This window comes from Trachypithecus francoisi, unplaced genomic scaffold (genome assembly GCF_009764315.1).
Source record: "Trachypithecus francoisi isolate TF-2019V2 unplaced genomic scaffold, Tfra_2.0 Lachesis_group6, whole genome shotgun sequence".
Classification (NCBI taxonomy): Eukaryota; Metazoa; Chordata; class Mammalia; order Primates; family Cercopithecidae; genus Trachypithecus; species Trachypithecus francoisi.
This window is the reverse complement of record NW_022681471.1, coordinates 68,330,138-68,353,539: the sequence shown is the minus strand read 5'-3', so window position 1 is coordinate 68,353,539 and position 23,402 is coordinate 68,330,138. Positions and strand designations below refer to the sequence as shown.

At 35.3% G+C, this 23,402-nt stretch overlaps 1 protein-coding gene and 1 pseudogene across 1 annotated transcript in view; both read right to left on the bottom strand.

Moving 5' to 3' along the window:
* Window positions 1–689: 689 nt before the first annotated feature.
* On the bottom strand, window positions 690–821 carry LOC117078721 (annotated as a pseudogene).
* A 3,963-nt stretch (window positions 822–4,784) lies between these two features.
* Window positions 4,785–23,402, bottom strand: part of ABCB7 (ATP binding cassette subfamily B member 7) — a 137,141-nt gene continuing 118,523 nt past the window's right edge. Inside the window, 7 exon segments of the mRNA XM_033200924.1 lie at window positions 4,785–5,089; window positions 11,627–11,734; window positions 14,003–14,106; window positions 16,728–16,899; window positions 20,653–20,782; window positions 20,942–21,105; window positions 22,314–22,471. Coding sequence (XP_033056815.1) covers window positions 4,874–5,089; window positions 11,627–11,734; window positions 14,003–14,106; window positions 16,728–16,899; window positions 20,653–20,782; window positions 20,942–21,105; window positions 22,314–22,471 — 1,052 coding nt within the window. The 3' untranslated portion in view covers window positions 4,785–4,873.

Genomic DNA, 23,402 nt, shown 5'->3' with positions numbered 1-23,402 from the left:
GCTGAGGGTGGGGCTCATTTTTCCTGAAATCAAATCATTTTACTCACGGGTGATGGGGTGGGGTGGAAGTCCCCAGTATTTGCCAGTTTCCTTCTTTGGGTGATACCTCCAATGTTATGAGCAAGCTGGGATAGAGAAAATCAGGGCCCCCTTATTCTCAGTCTTTGCATAGAATAGAATTTCTACTCTAAGGGGGTGGGGGTAGGGCTGGGTGGCAGAAGGCATCTCTAGTCCTTTTGGCTTTGTCTGCTGGCATAGAGTTTCTGCAACACAGGTTTAAGCGTGTTGTATGGGGTTGAGGGGTGGGATAAGAAATGTAAACAGTTGGCCCTGACAGGGTGAAACTCTAGCCCCAGAATGGGAGCTGGGAGAAGAGTGAGCCCCACCTACCCCCCTCATCTTCACCATACACGTCCTGAATGGAGATCCAGGGTAGAACACTCAGGTAACACTTGGATGGGGGTGGGGGACATATGGAACAGGTTGTTCCTCAAAGACCACAAACTCTTGCTGTTGTTAATAAGATTCAACAGATTTTCTTGAATGGATGTTTCTCTATTTCCTGTAGGCCCTTAAGACAATTTTCAGAAATTTTAAATGATTGCTTTTAAAAAACAATTTTACCAGTAAAATGTTGTTTTGCTGGGGAGAGGGTCTATTGAGCTTTGCCATTATGAAGTCCTACTCTCCAATTTATTTATTTCACCAATGCCAACTATATTTCAAGTCATGATGGCCGGGTATTAGGAAAAATTTTCAATTAGCAATAACTGTGCCTCGGATATACCTCATTGGTTATGATACCGCCACTGTGCAAAGCTTCCAATTTATTTTAAAATGTAACTTGAGTGGAAATATGGTGTAGTAGAAGGAAGAACAGATTAGGTGTAAGGAGCCAGGGTTTTCATCCCAACTTGGCCTCCGTTTCTTCATTTGTAGAGTGAGGGGATTGTATTAAATGACCTCTAAACTCCTTCTAACTTTAAAATCTCATGATTTTATGAAACTGAAACTACTGTAGCTGTGTAAGAACAGGAAGTATGGAAACAATCCACTGACCTTTTTTTAACCAAAAAATGCTCCAACCTGTTTTTAATTAGAACATGCATTTCATTTCCAACTCTACCTAGTTAATAAAATTGCTAGTTTATCACACGATTTGCAGTCAAGACATTTCTATACCCAAAAGTTTACTTCCTAATCATTAGAACTGATTGGTGTGACAGCTTAATGTTAACTGAAAGCACACTATAATTTGCTGCCATTTTACCCACATTATGAGCTTTACAATTACTTTTCTTAGAAAGAATTCCAAGTTTTTACCTCTGCGTAAGGCTGTAAGGTCATACCCTCAGAGTGTCTCTTAATTATCTGTATTTATTCTCAGTATGTGAATGACAAAATATCAGTTTTCCCTGGACACTGCAGAGAAGAGTTGCTTCAATGGGATACCCATTTCTAGTCACAAATATAATGTTTATTTAGTAATGTTTATCTACACAGATTGCTATAAACAATAACAGTGAGGTAAAGGGCCTCTCTGAGTTATTTTGTCTTAACTAACCAGTTTTAACCTATTTGATTTGGTATTGTCATTTACTATACAATTTACATTAAAAATCTATATATTCAAAGGGATTTGTTTACAATTTAAGAAAACTGCAATTGCAAACATATTTAAATGCTTTCAACTATTAATCCATGACAGACTGTCTAGTAATAAAGATACAAGGTAAGATAATTGTGAATATACACTGGCAAAAGTTGCTACTCAGTGACACATTCAGCAAGTAGAAGGATTAGAGCAAGATGGCAGTATGGACAAAGAGATCCAGAAATAAGGAATCATACAATCTTTAAATATCTTGCCTTTAAAGCAAAAAAAAATTTTAAAAACAGCCATCTTCACAAACTACTTTGTCACCATCTAAAGGAATGACACAATATTTATCTTAAGGTTTATAAAAGGTGCAAATCTCTGTAGAGGAAAAACAAACGCATATCTTGAGCTTGTTCATGTCCAAATGCTAAGGTCTCTTTCTGATTTGCAAAAGTGACCCTCAGACTTTAGCTGTTAAAAATTTCCAAATGAGGCCATCTGCTCACCAAGATATTTCTATGTTAAGAACCTTCAGTAAGGCATCTGGCCCAGTTTTTATAATCCCAAATTACCTTGGTTTCAACTTAATTTTTGTAAACTGGAAGTCCCTTAGGAAGAAAGTAAAATTTTCAATCTTTAAAATAAAGAGATATAAAAAATAAAACCTTATCATCTTGCTACATTTTCAAATTACATATTCTAAAACTGTACCTTATTCATCCCAATATATTAAAAAACATATGTTGCAACACTGATTTAGAAATTTATACACTTTATCCTTTTGTGTGAGTACATAATATTATAATGTAAAATTAGTACACTATAATTAAATGCCCTTTTTCTTGGCATTTCCTCTGAATGAATCATCGCAGGAAGCTTTTCTTTCATCTTCATTTGTGTATTATTTCCCTGTATAGAACCACCTTAATATGAAGTGGTTAAAAGAAATGCCTTTAAGACTTAGTTATGGACCCTACAATACTGTTTTTCAAGTAATTTAAGATTTTGTTAGTTGAAAATAATGGTTAATGACCACAATGGACTAGGGACCACTTGCAATCATATGAAAACAAAATAGCTTCATACTCTTAGTGGGAAAATTATCCACACCTTGGAAACATTCCTAAACTTCTTGGACTACAGTTTTCCCATATCACAAAATAACTTACTTTGAACACTATTCACACCTCAAAATGAATTATTACTGACGGTTACTTCAATATTATGTGTTTGTTTATGCGGTTAAGCAAAATCTTTTCCATCAGCATCACTGGAAATGTATAGAGGGAATTAACAGAGAAGCAACATTTATATTGAGACTTTAACCACATTTCCAGTAATGCAACGGATTCATTAAAAGTGCTCCCCGCTGCCAGAAGAGCAGTAACAACTATGGTTTCAGAGTAAGAAATGTTGAAAAGGAAACAAAAACAAAAAAAATACCGAATCCATTTTTCAGTTGATTATGCATCTCAGTATTAACTCTAGCTTTAAAACAAGATCTTGCATCACTTACTCTGGTAGCAAAGACTATGAAATACTGGTTTCATGTTACTTACCAATTACCTTTATATAACAAGAGTGGGCACCTAAGTTAGATAGATCAGCTATCCACCCACCAATGTCAACAATATTAATCTCTCCCATATCAAAAAATCATGAAAATTTTCTTAAACTATAAACCAATAAAGTAAGTATATAGGACCTTTTCTGAGAAATAAAACCTTATTACATAGTTATATGGCCATTCATGAGGTGCATATGTTTTCGAATTGAATGATTACTACCAAACAAATGAAAGCAAGTTCATACTGGAAAAGGGAAGAACTTTCTAAGTGAATGTATACCAGTATTTTATTAATTCTAGCAGGTTAAACTTGATTATGTGTTTGGACTCTTCCTTGTTATGTCAGGCTTAAAGAAACTAATAAATTACTGAAAAGTAAGGGAAGATCTTGTAATAAAGAAATTCTTAAGTGTCAACACAGATTAGAGTCTTGATCATCTAAAGAGTATAATATGTAATACTCTATTTACCTAAATGTTAATATTTTTTAAATGGACACTGATTTATACACGTGTGAGCATGTGTATGCATGCACGACATCCCATTTACTTGTTTCTTAGTAAACTTCGAATAGAAAAAGCAGCACATTTAAGATGGCAATAGGAAAGTAAATGTACTTTCTAAGCTTTTCAGATTACTCCCAGTATAGCGACTTTCAAATTACATAGGAATTTGTAAATCTTTAAAGAAAACTGTGTATTTGGTCCAAAACAGAAACAATGCCTCATTTTTTGTGGAAAAATAAAATTCTAATCACTAGATGATAGTTATGGTGCTGCTTAATGATGAAGAATATTCTACATAGCAAAATGAGAATGAAGGTTTTTTTCCTTCAAAAAGTACATATTTGCAAATACTTCAAAAATTCTAAGTATAGGCTGGGCATGGTGGCTTATGCCTGTAATCCCAGCACTTTTGGAGGCCAAGGTGGGTGGATCATGTGAGGCCAGAAGTTTAAGAGCAGCCTGGCCAACATGGCAAAACCCTGTCTCTACTAAAAATAGAAAACTTAGCCAGGTGTGGTGGCACGTGCCTCTAATTCCAGCTACTTGGGAGGCTGAGGCATGATAATTGCCAGGAGATAGAGGTTGCAGAGAGCCGAGATGTGCCACTTAACTCCAGCCTGGGTGACAGAGTCAGAATCTGTCTAAAAACAAAAAAAAAGTAAGTAATCTATCGAGTAAGACATCGAACTATAAATGCATGTCTATTTCTGATACATTCTATTTTAAAAGTTTATAAATTCATTTTCACATCAATTTCAATTGGAGGGAGGAGGGAGAAGAAACAACAAACTTACACTATCCTCTTTTTCTTTCATTTTAAGAAACAGACACTTTCCCTCTAAATTGTCAGCATAAAGGAGGTTTTAAAAACTACAAAAATTGGGAAACCAATCTGATTCATCTGGCTATAGATATCAAATGAATGTCAGGCTTCAAGAGGGTAATGTGGTAATATCAAACAGGTAGCAAAAATTATGCATTGAGCACAACCAGGACAGTGACAAGAAAATAATTGGGGATAATTACAGATGCCACATTAAATAGATTGTGAAAGATGTAAACTCAAATCCCCTTTTAAATAAATCTTATCTAAAAGAAGGATTATAGAAAATGGGAATGTATGATTTTTTAATAAAACAATTCTGCTTCAGTGCAAATATGTAGTCCAAAACAACAAAAAAAGAAAATGTCTTATGTGACTTAGCACGAACAGTTTCCACAGCCTTTCACACTATTGACAATTTCTTCTTGTAGTTTCTTTCTTTCCTCCTCTTTGGATATATTTTCTTTCTTTGCTTCCCATTTGGGGTTATGATGGTTCTGCACACGGCTGCTCTGTGTATGCCACATTTCTGAATAGATACTATGAGGGTTAGCAAGCAAACCATGGTGGGTACCACGTTCGGCTACCTTACCCTAAAAAGCAAACACATGAGAAACACGGAGAAAGGTCATTTAACTAGCATAATAACTGAAAATACCAAATACTTTCTAACTGAGGATTTTGAAGGATTTGCACTCATTAAAATACTTCTCCCAATTCCTCATACACAGTATAAGTGAAAAAAAATTTAGGTAGGAATGCTTTCCTTCCTGTTGAGCTATCCAGTGCCAGGGAACAAACAAAAGGCTATATAACATTTCTAATACCATAAACACCATTTTATTTGAAGGAAATAAAATTGTAATGTTTCATTTATCATTTTGAAGGGAAGGTTAAAATGTAAAAAGGTAATATTTTCCGTAATCAGCAAATATTCAAATCAAAAGCACTGCTATTTACACAGGCACTTAAAAGATTTAAAAATAATATCCTTAAATACTTACGTGTACTTTGAAATAAAAAAGATTTCATAAAATAAAAAAGATTTAATGAAAATGAAAAGTTTACTTCTTCCAGTAGCTGTTTTTGTTAACAATGGTTATTAAACTTAACACTGCAAAGATGTGGTGGTATAGATTCCAAACTCTGATCTACAATTAATTTGTTTCTTGATAGCTATGGTTAACCATGCTGAGAGACAAAAGGAATTCTGTCACTTTTACTGGTATTTCTGGTAACAGGACTTTTACAATAAACCCTTAAGTAAAATAACTGAAATTTGTCTGCACCTACTTTTAAGTATTTACATGTAAGGTTATACTGCTATTCTTGATTTATTCATTTCTGGCATTATCTACTAACTTCCTATTATGGAATACGGAGATTCAACACTCATACTATCCCACATTCCCACTACTCCATCATTTACTCTAATAACATCAGTTACATCACAATTTTGATTCAGTGTTTACCTTATTACGACTATGTAAGTATTCCCTGCTTAGCTAAGTAGGTACTAGGATTACATATACATTTTCTTATACAGTCTTTTAATCCGCTAGACTTAGTAACTTGCTTGTTTCTTTTTCATTTGCTTAGTTTTCTATGTCACTATTGGAAATCTCTCCAAAGTTTATTACAGAATTACGAACCCTTTTCAACAGTATTTTTCTCATAATCAACTACATTAGGTAATCTATTAGTTTATTTCCCCCACCACCCAGAGATATTTCCTTCAGAGCTTTTAGGTTGTTTTCTACATCCTCAATTCTGAAGTTGTATGATAATGTGCCCTGATATAGCTTTATTTTTCCTTTCCATTCATTGTGGTGGGTACTCAGGCCCTTTCAATCTAGAAACTCTTGCTCTGAAGTTCTAGACACTTTTTTGGTATTACTTTCTATGGCAAAAACCACAATAACTTTTGCACCAACCTATTATTTGACAATTTCCTCCCCTGTTTCTGGCCTCTCTAGAACTACCACTAGTCAGATGTTGGAGTTTTTAGACAAATTCTCTTGTTTTCTGATTTTTTCTCTATATTCTCTCTCTTTTGGAGATTTTCTCGACTTTATTTCAGCAAAGACATGTCTCATTTCTAAAATGTTGTTCTCAGGTCATTCCTTTATTTATTTATTTACTAAACCCATTTTAAAATTTTGAAATATTCAAGAGTGATACAATGAACAACTTTATATGCTTCTCCTAGTTTGGCAACCATTATTTTTTCTTACATTTGCTTTCTCCACCTCACCTTCTCTCTCTCTATACATTATTTTTTTGCTACACCATCTGAGAATGAGCTGCAGACATCATTACATTTCACCCCTAAATATTTCATTAGCATGTATCTCCTAAAAACAAAGACATTCTCCTACATGACTTAAATACAACTATATCACACTCAGGAAATTTAACAATGGCCGGCCATGGTGGCTCATGCCTGTAATCCCAGTTCTTTGGGAGAGGCTGAGATGAGAGGATTGCTTGAGCCCCGGAGTTTGAGACCAGCCTGGGCAACATGATGAGACACCTGCCCCCGCCCATCTCTACCAAAAAAACAAAAAACAAAAAACCCAACAAAAAAAACTGAACAATGATATGATATTCTTATTTAACATACAGTCCATATTCAAACTTCATCGATTGTACCAATAATGTCCTTTATACTTTTTTTCCATCTAGGATCCAATCAGGATCAACGCATTGAATTTATAACAGCTTTGTTCTAGTCTGTGTGTGTGTTTGTGATGTTGATATTTCTAAAATGTCCAGTCCTGTTTTTAAAAGACTGCCCTTCAATTTGTATTTGTCTAGTTGTTTCTGATTATTAGATCCAGGCTAAACTTTTGTGTTTTTGAGATGGGATCTTGCTATATTGCCCAGGCTGGTCTTGAACTTCTGGGCTCAGGTAATCCTCCCACCTCTGCTTCCCAAAGTGCTGTTATTACCCACATGAGCCACCACGCCCAGCCCAGGTTAAACATTTTGGGTAGAAAGAAAAGATAATATATCTTCAGTGCATTACATCAGGAAGTACATGAGTTCAATTTTGCTCCATTACTGATATTAGGTTTGATCATTTGGTTAAGGTGACATCTACCAGTTTCTCTATTTCTCTATTTTCAAGGTATTTTTTCTCTAATTAGTAAGTAATCTATGGTAATTTCAAACTGTGCAAATATTCTAGCCTCAATAGCTTTACACCACATGGTTTCAGCAACGAGTGAGGACCCTTACCTGAATCAATTATTACAATGGTGGCTGTAAAATGTGATTTTCTAAATTTGCAATTCCTTTTACATTTCATGTGTTAGTTGGCTTTCTTCCTAAACGGGAACTGTCCCTTTCCCCTTGATAATTTTTGTTTTAGTAGTATCATCATGGATGCATAGATGTTTTTTATTCAATGTATTATAATTAATTAATGTCATTATTCTTTTTATGCCCCAATTGGCTAGTGGGAGCTCATTCAAAATGGTTCCTGTGTCCTCATGACTTGTGTTCATTAGTTTCCCTGACCCAGATCAGGAATCAACTACTTCTCCAAAAAGTGTTGGTTCCTTTTAGTGAGGAACAGTATTTAGTGCGCAAGATCTGGTTGCCAAGTATACTCATTACTACTGGGTTTTCACCGCTTCTAGGCCTCTTCAGTGAATAGAGTTAGGACATTTTTTTAAAATCATAAATTCAGACTGATAATTCTATTCCAATATATCGCAAGGTTCTCCTCTTCTTTGCCAATTCCACAGTTGTATCTTTCTTCTCCCAAGAGATCTGTTTCCCAACATCAATGTATTTACTCATAGCTCAATCTTACACTATACACAAAAATAGTCTCAAAATGGTTACCCCCACACTACTACCAACAATACACTAAGTTAGAATTTCCTTTGGTTATTTTTGTCTTTAAAATATATTCCACGAAGGGTATATAATCAAAGTAATATGCTCAAAAGTTACTTGGCTTAATTTATTTTTCTTCTGGGTGGTTATGTTAGCAATTTTATATGCAACTAGTTTTACTTCTTTCTGTTTGTATTTAATTTTTATTTTTCCCCTTGTTGATTTAATTTTATTTTTGAAGGTATAAAACTACTAAGCATGGTTCAAAAGTAAAATATTAAAACTTCATTCTCTTTTCTGTATCTAACCCTTTGTACCCGCATCCCATAGGCAGCCAATTGCTTTAGTTTCTAGTTTACCCTTTGAGTTTTTTTTTGCAAAAATAAGCAGATATACATATATTCTTTTTTCCCCTATCTTCTTTGCAAAAGGTAGCATGCTATATTCTCTTTTGTATGTACTTTTTTTTTCCACTTACCAATATATCCTACAGATCAGGCCATATAAGTTTCCTTTACTTTTTTGTTGTTGTTGTTTTTAATTTTTGGAGACAGAGTCTCGCTATGTTGTCCAGGCTGGTCTCCACCTCCTGGGCTCAAGTCATCCTCTCACCTCAGCCTCCCAAGTAGCTGGGATTACAGGTTACTTTTTTTCTTCTGTCCTTATTTTAGAAATACTGTATTTTCCATGATCTCTGAGCATATTAAGAAAGTCTACATTTTCCATTGAGTTCCTTTTTTTCTGTTTTGGAGGTCTATCCACTGACATTTAAGAATAGAGCATTGAAAGGCTGACTGGAAGCTCTGTGTGCATTAAGATGCCTTCTAAACCAGTGGACTTCATGGTAGGATGATTATGTAGATATCTGGACATTTTGTTGGGGTTCCCAAATACAAGTATCTTTTTTTTTTTTCCTGGGGCTGCTTTTGCTTCTCCAGAGAAGAATCCTCCAATTATTTGCTGATGAGGAAAGGAGTAGTGATGGTAAAATAAACAACTGGTTGGCAAAGTTCTTGGAGCCAGTGGCACAAGAGGGCCTGTGGTCCTATCCTTTGGTATGCTTTGATTTTCAGTTAATCTCTCCCTTCATTGTTAATGTACCTGGTGGTCTGCTTGTGTCCAAAGCCAGTAATTTCCTGATGAGTAAATCTCCAGACTCGTGCTAAGCAACTTTATTTCTTATGCAGTCTTACACTTAATTGTTACTTTCAACCTCATGCTTATTGCCACTTTTCATCATACTGGTGCTTTCAATTCCTGAGCCTTTTCAGGGGTCTACAACATGAATCAATTTGCTTTTTTTAAAAATTGATGTCTCTCTCTTTTTCACACACAGTATTGAACTTTTTAGCTCTGCTAATCTATCTACTTACCAGTTTCCCCAATTTGCTGATATCTCTTGTCCACTGTTATTTCCTCTCCTATTATTTTTGTCCTTATGGCTTTATAGTTATTATACTTATTTTATTTATTAACTTTCATTTTCGTATGGTTAGGGGAAGAAGAGATAAACAAATGTATCCAACCTTCCACGTTTAACTAGAAGTTCCCTAGATATGCTGTCTTAACATTAACACTACTATAAGAAATTGCTGACAGAACACAGGAGGTGACAGATTATTAGTCAAAGCTAAGGTCATATTAGTTTCACTAGAAAATGAAAATCTGTTATGTTCATAATCAGACAACTACAGAATCATCAAATTATGAATAATAAAGAGATTCTTCTTTAGATACAGTTGCTATGATCAGTAATAAATTAGGTCCAATTACAACCCAAAATCCAAGTGGCAATGGCATAAAATAAGTGTATAGATACTATGAATTACATGGCATGAGGCAGGTGATCACATGCCTGCTAACGTATTTTAACAACTTCTATTTGTAAGAAAAGGCTCTCACTAAATGGCTGCATAGAATCAGAAAGCTTATAAAAAAGTAGCAGATTTTATTTAATATTCTTGAACATCAATGATATAATAAGGTATATTCACAAAATTTCCCATTTAAGACATTCTGGTACAACCATACTGGAAAAATCAGTTTGGTAATGAATGTAAATATTTAAGAACAAACCAACAGAAAGGCCTAGGGTCACAAGCCATGCAAGCAACTTATGAAGGTAATAGTATACAAACCACAACACTGAATACCCTATAAGAAATTTTAGTGGAGTGAAAAAGTCCCTTTAAATAGTTCAATATACAGATAGTACATGAGAATGCTTCTCTCTAAACTCTTATTACACAGGTTTTCAAAATGTGACCAGGCGTGGTGGTTATGCCTGTAATCCTAGTACTTTGTGGGGGTGAGGCAGGCAGGTCGCTTGAGCTCAGGAGTTCGAGACCAACCTGGGCAACATGGTGAAACCCCATCTCTACAAAAAATTAGCTGGGCGTGAGGCACGTGCCTGTAGTCCCAGCTACTTGGGGGGCTGAAGTGTGAGGATTGCTTGAGCCCAGGAGGTCGAGGCTACAGTGAGCTGAGATCGCGCCACTGTACTCCTGGGTGACAAAGTAAGACCGTGCCTCGAAAAGAAAAAAAAAAAACAAAATGATAAAGAATTGAAGATATATTTATTAGAAGGGAAAAATAATTACAGAAAAGGCTGAATGCAGGGTAGAAAACTGCATAATGTTAGAAATAATCAAGTACTAGGCGGGTGTGGGGAGAAGAGGTCCTTACAGGAAGGAGAAAATAAAAATTATTGCAATTTTCACATCTACCCATCACAATAGTGGTACTCTGATTTGTCTAGACTTTTACAGTATACTCGTATAGTAATTCCCTTAGAAGAGATAAAGCAGGCTATATTTTTCTTACTTTCCCAAGAAGGAAAAACATAAAATAAAAATGACCATGTTTGAAAATGACCACTTTATTTTATTGTGATTTTCTTTTAACCATCAAGGTTATGTGCAGGTATTAGAAAAATAAAAATATATAATACAGCAAAGACACTGAGCAAAGAGTCTATTCAGAGCAAAAATGAATGCAGAAAAGTTATTTTATATATGCACCATTGAAAACTTGCTTCTATCGTGAAGATTTAATGCTTTCCTGATTAAACTTTTGTTTGTAATACTTTAATAGAGAGTGAGTTAATATAGTTTATTCCTTCTTGGAAGTGACATGCATTATTTCCAATCAAAAGGGGCTAAAAACAGAATCTTATCAGGATTCAATCTCAACCAAATAATGTAAGAAACAATATTTAAGCTTCTTGTATCTATAACAATTTCTAGTGTTCCTCAAATACTAAACTTCAAAGTTAAATCTCTTACCTGGTCCAAGACAATGATTTCATCTGCATCAACCACTGTTGACAATCTGTGTGCAATGAAAATAGAAGTTCTGTGTTTGACCACATCCTTCATGGCACCAAGAATAGTCTGCAAGTTTGGTAATATGAAGAACAGGAGAAAATAAAAAGAACTATGCATTAGGCAAATGTAAATTAAAATAATCATACATTTCCTAAAGGAACAAAAAAATGCCAGTTAATCTTTTATTATGTAAATTTTATACTGATACCAAATATTACACCTAATCTAATAATTGCTAAAAGGAAGGGGAGAAAGCAAAAAGAGAAGGCAAATATGATCACATTATCATAGAAAAAAATTCTTTAAGATAGGCAACATTTCTCAAAATTACAAAATCTGGGAGAAAGTATTTTCTATACAAGTAAACAAACAACTCTCGTGATATCAGGAACATAGCCACATATAATGTTTACCAATGAGAACAAAACTAAAATGAGGAGAGACTTAAGTGATAGGACAGAGATAAATTCAAAATAATCCAAAGATAGGGATATTCAAAGACTATAGGAACATTTGCTTTTCCTTAGTTCAAACTCAGAGGACAGAAGGGGAAACAATGATAACTATATATTTTTAACTGCAGAAACCACTTTTTCAAAAGCATTCTGACTTCCTAATGCATCCCAGAAATATATTTTTGTTTATTCCCTGTAAAGTATAAGAGTTGTATATAGGCCGGGCGCGGTGGCTCAAGCCTGTAATCCCAGCACTTTGGGAGGCCGAGACGGGCGGATCACGAGGTCAGGAGATCGAGACCATCCTGGCTAACACTGTGAAACCCCGTCTCTACTAAAAAATACAAAAAACTAGCCGGGCGAGGTGGCAGGCGCCTGTAGTCCCAGCTACTAAGGAGGCTGAGGCAGGAGAATGGCGTGAACCCGGGAGGCGGAGCTTGCAGTGAGCTGAGATCCGGCCACTGCACAAAAAAGAGTTGTATATATATTCAGCTATACTTGGAAACCTGGGTCTAAGTACAGCAAGCTAGATGGAAATAGCAGTGTGGGGAATGGGGATATACTCAAATTTCCTATGAATATTTCTGAACATTTTATTTATTAAAGGAATAAAATTATCAAGAGCAAATGGTTACCCAGGAAAAGATCTTATATTTTACTAGGGCAGACTGATAATAAGGTATAAGGCCAATACTAAGAAAGCCTGTTATGTTTGTGAGGACTCCTTTTTTAACCTTTAACAACTTAAACTCTGACATCCTACTGAAGACACTGGACTTTTTTAAAAGGCCCATTAAAATTTACCAAATCTTCCAGTAACTCCTCCCCTTGGGGGGTTGTCTGTTGGCTCTTAATGGGTTATGCTCTCTGACATAATAAAGCTGTATGACTCAAATAATGACTGTTGGTAGGTCTTTTAGTTTGTGGTAGTATGACACATTTTTAGGTAAAAAGTTCTTATAAGCATGTTCTTACTTTTCCTATGAATGGGGTCTGGTCCTGCTTATGGTTCACTTTAAATATAACAAATCCCCAGGCTAACCAATTCACTTCAAAATTCAATTGCTTTAAATATGCTGCAGATCACACAATGGGCCCTGAAACTTAACTCCGTATGCAAATATTATGTCACACAGCCTGCAAAGCTGAATTAGGCCTATCCTTCAACACTAGGTTTACACTATGTATTGAATTAAAAGGTAGTTGAATGAAGGCAATTGACAAATGCATCTATCTTCAGTTCTAGATTAAGGGGATATGATAATGAAATTACCATTGTTGTTGAGACTTTTGTATGTAATGTAAAGATGTTGCTATGAAATCTAACGCAGCTGTGGGGCAATGTCATGACATCAGTGTCACATCTTGGTGTTTCATAACACTTCCAGTGAAATGAATACAAATTGATACCAACACTGCAGCTTGTGTATGCCTGACTTGCATCTCATGAGTTGCTCCATGATAAGTGAAAGACTATCTGGTATGTACTATGTCACAGGTTTCACAATCACTTCCATGACTATTTTAATGAGTATTAAGTGGCAACAGGAGAGAGACTGAAACTTTCTTCCTTTGTCAGCATTATCAGGTGATTCCTACAGCTTTGTAAGATGCAGGGGCAATACAACAACAGCATAAGTTATCACATAGTTCCAAAAGGAGACCCATTTGCAAATGGACTTAATACTGTGGTATTTCTAGTTCAATGCAACCTGGCATTCTTACCATCAACACTTGCCATATGGAAAAAGGGAGATAGGCATTTTACTCTATAGCACTTACTATTGAAGTTTATTCAAAATACAAAGTAATGCAGCCATTTTACTGAAACTTCCAAGTATTAAACATTGAAGAGCTTTATATTTTAATCATAACTTACTTCTTCAGTAATCGAATCTAACGATGAAGTAGCTTCATCATAAAGTATGACTGGGGGGTCCTTCAAAATGGCTCTTGCAATTGCTACTCTTTGCTTTTCTCCTCCTGGTAAGGAAAAGTTTACTTTAAGGAAGCATAGTGCATGCATATTTTATGTTTCTAGTGTTTCCATTGATTACAACCACCAAGTAATACATTGAACATTTCCCTATTCTCCTGATCACAGTTCATTTTACTGAGTTGTAGAGTTGAAGTTCATATATAATATCTTTTGACAAATTACATTCCCTGAAACATGAATGCACTACTGAATTCTGACTTTATAGCAGGTGGGAAGAATGAGAATGAGGCAGGAAGGTAACAACTTTGATTCTACTATTATTATTCTACCAGAAGTATGCTCACTATATGTTACTTTATATTACAGGTAATTCTCAATGAACAGCAATCTCAGAAAATTTCAATGACAGAATTGACAATGCCAAAAAAATCAATATCTGAAACCTGAAGACATTAAACTATGAATAACTGAATTCGTCTCTTAAGATAAAAAAGTAGCATTCAGCCAGTATTCTCAAGGATTGTTTTTTGACAGAAAGCTATTATTTTCACAGCATTCTTCAAAGTTAAAGGCATATACTAGATCTCTCTTCCTTTATTTAGGTATTTATTGTAGGTCTCTAGCATATCAAGTTTTTAAAATAGAAAGGATACAGGCCCAGAAAAGTTAAGTGATTGGCTCACGGTCACCGAGCAAGAACCTGGACTAGACCCATTCCAGTCCAATGCTCTTCTTATCACAATGTGTAAGCCCACATTTATCCTAAACACAAGAATAAATATTTAGAAAGTATTTCTTAAATAAATAGGGAAAATATGTAGTGAAATGTCTAGAAACCTTTATTACTGGGACTACTGTAGGTCTAAGGTCATCAATCTTATATAGAACTATAGTTGGAAGTACAGAAGATGGTACTCTGCTGACTATGTCCCTTTTAGCTTCTTTTCTTGTCTATTATACATTATCAATGTCTGAAAAAAACATATTTTTCAGCTTAAGTAACCTCTTTAAGAAATAAGCTCTAATCATTATCTGGTACATTAAATATTTTTTTTTACTTGTTCTACAATTATTATCTTTGGCCTATAAAGGGGCTCCTTATTTTTAATATTAGTAAGTTTATATTTATGCTAGCCATATGCTTCCCCACCTCACAAGATCAAAATTCTCCTAACAAGGCAGGTACCATAAGTACTATCTTCCTGCCTACCTATCAACCCAGTAGCAGAAAGTTCCTCAAAGAAGTAGGAAGGACTAGTTTTGAAGTGCCTTTCAAATTTCAAGTGGAAACCAACTCAGTTGTAATTCTATTCAATAGTATTTTGGAACTTGGAGAAGAAATGTCTGTTTATTCTCTAACATAATTATTAGCATAGATGCTAAATAATAAATTGCTCATTTTGAGAGGTATGGTTGTAAGGAAATGGGAAATAGGTAAGAATAAAATTTCTTTAGCTATTCCTATCCCCCACAGGCATGCAGAAAGAAAAATAAGATTACAAAATAGAACACAGCATAGCTGGCTGAGGCAAAGTCATGCATTAAGAGGGCTAGTTCATATTACATGATAAATTAGGGATCGCCAGAATTAGCCAAATGGACACATAATTTGGGGGTGGGCCAGATAATTGGAAATTACTCCTATTAAAAGCAGTAATAAAGTGCAAATGTGGACTGGAATGATACCAGCATCTTATACTACCAGGTAATGACCCAACCAACTTAACTTGAAAATAATCTTTGCTTAAAATTTTCTAAACCTAGCCCAAAACTTTCTAACAGACTGCCAATTCCTGGGTAACAGGCCTGTTTATGCTTCATTTTTTAAACTTTCAAATCATTTAGCATAGTAGCTTGCACATAGTGTGTATCTAATAAATGAAGCCAGTTTGTAATGAAGAGGAATGGGGATTCGTTAAAATTCATATAGAGTATTTCTCATTCTATTTTTGCCTTACCTCTATCTATAATCAAGACATTTCCTCCCCAACTAAACTAGACATTGCTATACTTTTGAAATTCAAATAATTTGGGGGTAAAGAAACATTTTTCTGTGTCCTCCAAAAAAATATCAGTCATTTTAGGGTAATTCATCTTAAACGTAGCCATCTCATAATTAAACATTTAACAAGAAATGTATAAGCCTCAAAATATCCTTGGCCACAGAACAAAGGACATGAAAATGAAGTTGGCTGTAAGGAAAATATAGCAGGTAACAGGATCAAATATAAAGAGGTCAAAGTACTGAAAACATCTAATGATCTAGGAAGTTATGATGAGAGATATACACTATTCGTTATCAATTACTTCTCCCTACCCTTACTACTTTCCCAGGTAAAGAATGATATTGTTTTTCCTTTATCATGAAGACTATAGATAACAAGTTAGTAATGATCTGAGCATATTTTGATAACTTACTTAATATCAAACACCTACAGTGTTTGCAGCTGCAAGTGAAAAAAAAAAAGACTTGCATGATTTGAGAATAGTTACTAGTATGTTAAATTGGTTACAGTGAGGGCTAGGAGATTAGTAACCCAATCAAATGTGACTCAATGAGCACTACATTTTGAAGTCTCTCATCACATTTTCTAAAACATGGCTCTGACAATTAGAGTTTGAAAGAAGTATACAAGAAGGGGGCAGGTCTAAAATCTCTGATCACCTGAAAGCTTGAGTCCTCGTTCCCCTACTTGGGTGTTGTATCCATGTGGCATTCGAAGAATTGCATCATGAAGTCCAGCTAATTTTGCCACTGCATACACTTCCTCAGGTGAAGCACTGATGTTTCCATATAAGAGGTTGTAATAAATAGTATTATGGAAGAGGACAGCATCCTGAAGCAGATATACTGAATGAATATATATCTATATCTCTCTCTCTATATATGTTCATTATTAAAAACTCAAACAGTAAGAGACAAAGGCATAAAGGGTAAAACATGACAGTCCCTTTCATCATCCCTCATCTGCGAAATCCCATTCCCTTCCCAGGGGTAGTCATCATAAACAATTTAGTGTGTATCATTCCAGACTTGTTCCTGCGAATTTATATATATAAACATGTATTTTTTTCCCCCCAAGTGTGGTCATTCTACACATATTATTTTGCAATTGCTTTTTTCACTTAACGTATCCTGGAGATTGTCCATGTCAATAACAGAAAACTAACTCATTCTTTCTAACAGTTGTATATTCCACACTATGGAAACATCATAATTTATGTATATATTCTCCTACTGATGGACCTTAATGTGATTTCCAAATTGTTGCTACTACAATGTTGGAATAAAACTATGTATATGACTTTGTACACCTGTGTGTTTCTGTAAGAAGAATCCCTAGAAGTAGACTGATGAGCTAAAAGTTAAGCATACATTTATCCTTTGATATTATTGCCCAAATGTCTTCCAAATATGGCCCTACCAGCAACCAATAATGTATAAGTACACACTAACCAATGGCATATGAAGGTGCCAGTTCCTCATATACTGAGAAACCCTGGATATAATAATTTTTAGTTGTTGCTACTCTTAGGGGAAAAATGTGCTTTTTGTTCAAATTAGCATTTCCCTAATTACTAATGAGGTTTGAATATGTTTTCCTATGTTTCTAAGAAGCTTTGACATTGATATTAAAACAGAAAACAAAGAATTTATACACTATATACATTTTTGAAGAAAGTTCACTTCAAGCATTCATTTGATATTTCAACTTATTCTCACATGGCACACTAAAGCTAATTTTCTTCAAGTGAGCATCCATCCCCTATTATTCTTTCAATCTTAAATGGTTGGAAGACTATGGTTAGGTGAAATAAAATGACTCCATTAGTTCAATTAACCAGGATACCCATCTTCTTGAACATCATAATCAGATCAAGAATTTCATATATTGCTTTAAACAGTATTTAAATCATTTATATACCTATTATTAATAAAATTTCTCATATTGAGATAATACTTAAACTCAATAAGCTCATTGTATAAACAAACTGCTTATTTTTAAATAATTTATTTAGGAAAAAGCTAAATATGCTAGGTGGAATTTTGAAAATATAAAAACTAATATAAAATAAATACTGATTTTTTTGTGTAATTTCTGCTAAATGGGTAGATTTTAGCTGCTCTAGCCACAAAAACATGGGTAACTATGAGATGATGGACATGTTATTTGCTTCTCTACAGTAACCTAATTATATGTATCTCATAACATCATGTGAGATATCTTAAATATACACATGTAATAAATTAAAACTTAAATAATCCATATTCCCATCATGTAGCAAGATCTACTATTACATTTTGATATTCTCTCCTATCTTTTTTCTCTACTGAAATGTATTCATCTAATACTATAAAATCAGGATACTATATTTTGCTTGCTATCCTCTTTTTTAATACTTTGTATTTGCATATTTTTCATGACAATATTCTTTAAAAACACAATATTTATGAATGGCTGCATGACTCTGATCCTATGATAATAACGTAACCATCTACTTACTGTTGGACATTTACATTGTTTCCAACTGATGCTACTATAAATAATGCTGTAATGAACATCTTTGCATATAAAGACTTGTTCACATCTCTGTTTATTTCCTTACTAAAATTTCCTACAGGCAGAATTATTGGAATAAAGGGTATGAATATTTTTCAGGCACTTGATACACATTGCCAATTTGCTTGTCAGGAAAGCTGTATACTTCCACCAGCAAAACAAGAGATTGTCCATTTTACACAGTCTTACCCAAACTGGATATTAGGAATTTCAAAATCCTTGCCAATCTGATAGGTGAAAAAATGACACATATCCTGTTGTTGACTTAATTCATATTGCTAAGGCCTCCAATGAGGATGACAGTCTTTTGTTTATTGATCATGTATATTTTCCCTTTGTGAATGTGCTACTTCTCAAAAGGATGAGGATAATTGTTACAACGCCCAAGAGAATGGCAGGAATCTATTTACATGGATCAGGACACTGAATCCTAAGTAGTTACAGCTCAGAATCCAGTTCACTTGACACACAGTTTAGATTAGTGTTTCTTTTTCTTTCTTTTTTCTCTTTTTTATTTTTGAGACTGAGCCTCGCTCTGTTGCCCAGGCTGGAGTGCAATGGCACAATCTCGGTTCACTGCAACCTCCGCCTCCTGGATTCAAGCAATTCTCCTGCCTCAGCTTCCCGAGTAGCTGGTATTACAGGCGCCTGCCACCATGCTCGGCTAATTTTTGTATTTTCACTAGAGATGCAGTTTCATCATGCTGGCCAGGCTGGTCTTGAACTCCCGACCTCAGGCGATCTGCCTGCCTCGGCCTCCCAAAGTGCTGGGATTACAGGCGTGAGCCACCGTGCGGGGGCTAGATTAGTGTTACTTAACATACAATCTATGAAACATCTCTAACAGAATAACCTAGGAGGCGTTTTCAAAAAGGCAGGTTTCTGGGCCCCACATAGTCCTCCAAAATCGTAACCGGGGTATGTGAGAAAGAACTGGAATTATTAAATTAGATTATCTAATCCAATTTAAATGATATGATTTTTTAAAATTTATAAATGGTATTGTATATATTTAAGGTATAGAACATGATGTTATGAGATACATATAGTAAAATGATTACTATAGTGAACAAATTAACATATCCATCATCTCACATAGTTACCTAATAATTTCTCTAAATGACTCACGCTGACTAACGTGGGATTTTCAGTGAAAAAGAGGACAGAGAAGAGTCCATGTGTGGGATCATTTGGGGGACATTTTGCAAGCCACATATCCCCGTCCAATCACTCTCTTACAGTTCTTCCTCTACCCATATTTTGATCTATTCTCCCAGGGATTTGATTCTGGCTCCAGAAATCAACTTTATAATACATACTAGCTACAACTAATTCCCAGGTCTCTCTATAAGCTTTCATCATAGAAAAGCTCACATCCTATAAGGTTATCTACTTCTTAACTTCTCAGATCTTACTTTGAATTTATTTTCCCTCCAAAGTAACACAAGAAATGTTTATTAAATGTTTAACATGGGTTAGGCACTGTGCTTGGTACTGAAGGCAAAGTGGTTAACAAGGCATACAAAATTGAGGTTGGCAGCCAAGCTACTTTGTAATTATTATAAATCCACTATGTTGAAAACTGTTCCAAATTACAATAGTAGTTTTCATTTTCTGAACAATTATGTGATAGACTTGGTATTTTACATTTATTATCTCTAATCCATAATAATAATTATAATAATTCTATCCTAAAAGATAAATGGCGTCCTTATTTTACAGATGAGAAAACGGAGGCCCCAGGCCACAGAACTAATGACGGTTAGAGATGGGGTTAGAATCCAGGTCTGTGCTCTTTCTATTCTATTATGCTATCATTCCAGGGCTTCTTATCATGCAGATTTTCCCTTCACGTTTTTTTCCTTTCCTTTTTTAAAAAATCCCTTTTGGTACCAGAACTTCACTGGTAGGGTCTAATATTGACTAGTTCAGTAGCATATGTTGATCCCTTGATTCAAATTGTTCTAGTTACAGATTGATCAACCCAATAAATCTTCCAAAAATTTGTTTTTTTCTGTTTTTAAATACCTGAGGTACCACTCCCACTGCCCTCCGAAGGCTTTCCAGGCTCACATCTTGTATATTTTGACCAGCAAGATAAATGCTACCCTTTTGAGGCTCATAGAAGCGAAACAATAGCCTCACTATTGTGCTTTTCCTGAAATTGGAGACGAAGAAAGGTTATTTAGCTCCTATTAATGTTAGGAAAACCCAGTTTTAAACCACAGTAATCATTTTCATTATAATAAAGAAAAAATATTACATTGGGAATCATCAGTCTATAATACAGAATTTTACAAATAACTAAATTACCCACCCTGACCCACTACCTCCTACAATGGCCACTTTCTTTCCTGCAGGGACTTCAAAGGATATTCCACTAAGGACTTTCTGGCTCTCAATGTATTCAAAATGCACATTATCAAAGGCCACGGTAGCTGTCTGTGGTGTGATCTGAAGGGGAGATGCCATCACTTTGTCCTAGCAGGGAAGAGAAAAAAAAGCCACTTTACACACTGCCTAGAGTACAGCTATGAAGACAATTTTCTAATTCACAGAAAGAAAAAGGAAATAATGGAAAAGAAGGAGGTTTATAAGTGGACTTAGACCACTTCCAAGCATGCATTTAAACATTTGTTTTCTCATGCTTCATGGCCAAAGTAAAACAAACCCTGAATGTTTTGGTTTCTGAGCAACTCTTTTTTTTTTTTTTTTTGAGGCAGAGTCTCGCTCTGTCGCCCGGACTGGAGTGCAGTGGCCAGATCTCAGCTCACTGCCCCGGGTTTACGCCATTCTCCTGCCTCAGCCTCCCGAGTAGCTGGGACTACAGGCGCCCGCCACCTCGCCCGGCTCGTTTTTGTATTTTTAGTAGAGATGGGGTTTCACCGTGTTAGCCAGGATGGTCTCGATCTCCTGACCTCGTGATCCGCCCATCTCGGCCTCCCAAAGTGCTGGGATTACAGGCTTGAGCCACCGCGCCCGGCCCTGAGCAACTCTTTTTGAGGGGGGCGGTGGGGAGGGAGAAGGGATGATGGGCAGGGGAGGAAAGGGGTTGAGGATGCGAGGAGAGGCAATCATACATTCTGTGTCACTATTAGATAACTAAATTCAGTGTAAGTACAAATAATTCAACTTAACAAAATTTACTTTCTAGTATAACAGTCTTCATTAACATTGTAAGATTTTGATTATTTATTTATTTAGTTTATTTATGCTGAGACGGAGTTCGCTCTTGTTACCCATGCTGGAGTGCGATGGCACGATCTCGGCTCACCGCAACCTCCGCCTCCTGGGTTCAAGCGATTCTCCTGGCTCAGCCTCCCGAGTAGCTGGGATTACAGGCATGTGCCATCACGACCAGCTAATTTTGTATTTTTGGTAGAGATGGGGTTTCTTCATGTTGGTCAGGCTGGTCTAGAACTCTTGACCTCAGGTGATCCGCCCACCTCGGCCTCCCAAAATGCTGGATTACAGGTGTGAGCCACCATGCGTGGCCAGGTTTTTAAACATAGAAGTGAAAGCTCTAACAACCTCTTAATACAGGTGATAGCACCCCACCCCCCTGCCAATTCCTGCAAGTGAAAGAAATTGGGCTTGCTAACGTGGTGATGTAGGAATATTCCTAGAATAATTCTATTAATGGGATGATGTTCACATACTTTTGAAAAGGTGCTATATGGATTACTTACTTTAATTCGGGTGTCTACCTTGAGTAGAGTAAACAAGGTGTTCATATCTATGAGTGCTTGTCTAGTCTCTCTATATACAGTTCCCAGAAAGTTCAGGGGTAATGAGAGTTGAAAAAGCAGTCCATTCACCATCACTAGATCTCCAACAGTAAGGGTGCCTTAATATGCAATTGGCAGAAGAAAAAAAGGGCATTTTAGATAAATGTTACATACTTTCCCAATTTAAGATAGAGAGGTTTATAGTCTATTATCACAGAAACAAAATATTCTTAATCAGCAACAACTCTTATGTCAACTCAATTTCAAAGCATTAATCCATGATTTAAGCAAGACAGGGAACTTAGTATATGTTAAGAGGAATGGGAAAGGCCCACCTATACACTATATATAATATACAAAAAAGAATGGTTTAACTGAGGATAGAAATGGAAGGCTAAAAAGTTTCTCTTTTTCCCCTAAGACACTAGCAATGGTTTCTTTGTAGTGTAACATAGAAATTTAAAAATTAGTATACATTAAAAATTGGAGAAAATAGACATCACAATTAAGGATGATAAACCATTCTGATGTACATCAAGTTAAAGGAAACAAAATGAAACAACAACAACAACAAAATGTTGTTGTGACCTAAATATGTTTTCCACATATTTAGGTCACAGTGAATGAATGAATAGTAACTGAGTGGGGGGGGGGGGAGTTTACAGAAAAGAGGAGCAGACATTTACTTTTGAAGTGTTTTGCAAGTAAAAAAGGAGTAGAAAGATTAAAGGTTCCTGGTAATTCTTAAAAAAGAATGTTTGCAGTTTAGTCCTTTGAACTAAACACTAAATCAATTACATTGCTCTACAGGTCTACAAGAAAAATTAGAAAAACTAGATGCTAAAAAAAAAAAAAAGTTGTTCTTAAAAGATCAGGTAGTTACAAACAGTAATCCCAATCAATGAGTGAGCCAGTACTAAACAAAAAGAAGTTAAAAAACCATTATCAAACAATCAAGTAAATACATTCTGATACAAAGAGAAAAGTACTCCAAGGATGTTAAAACACTTTAACATCCTTTATAATTAAGATACGCATACACATTCCTTT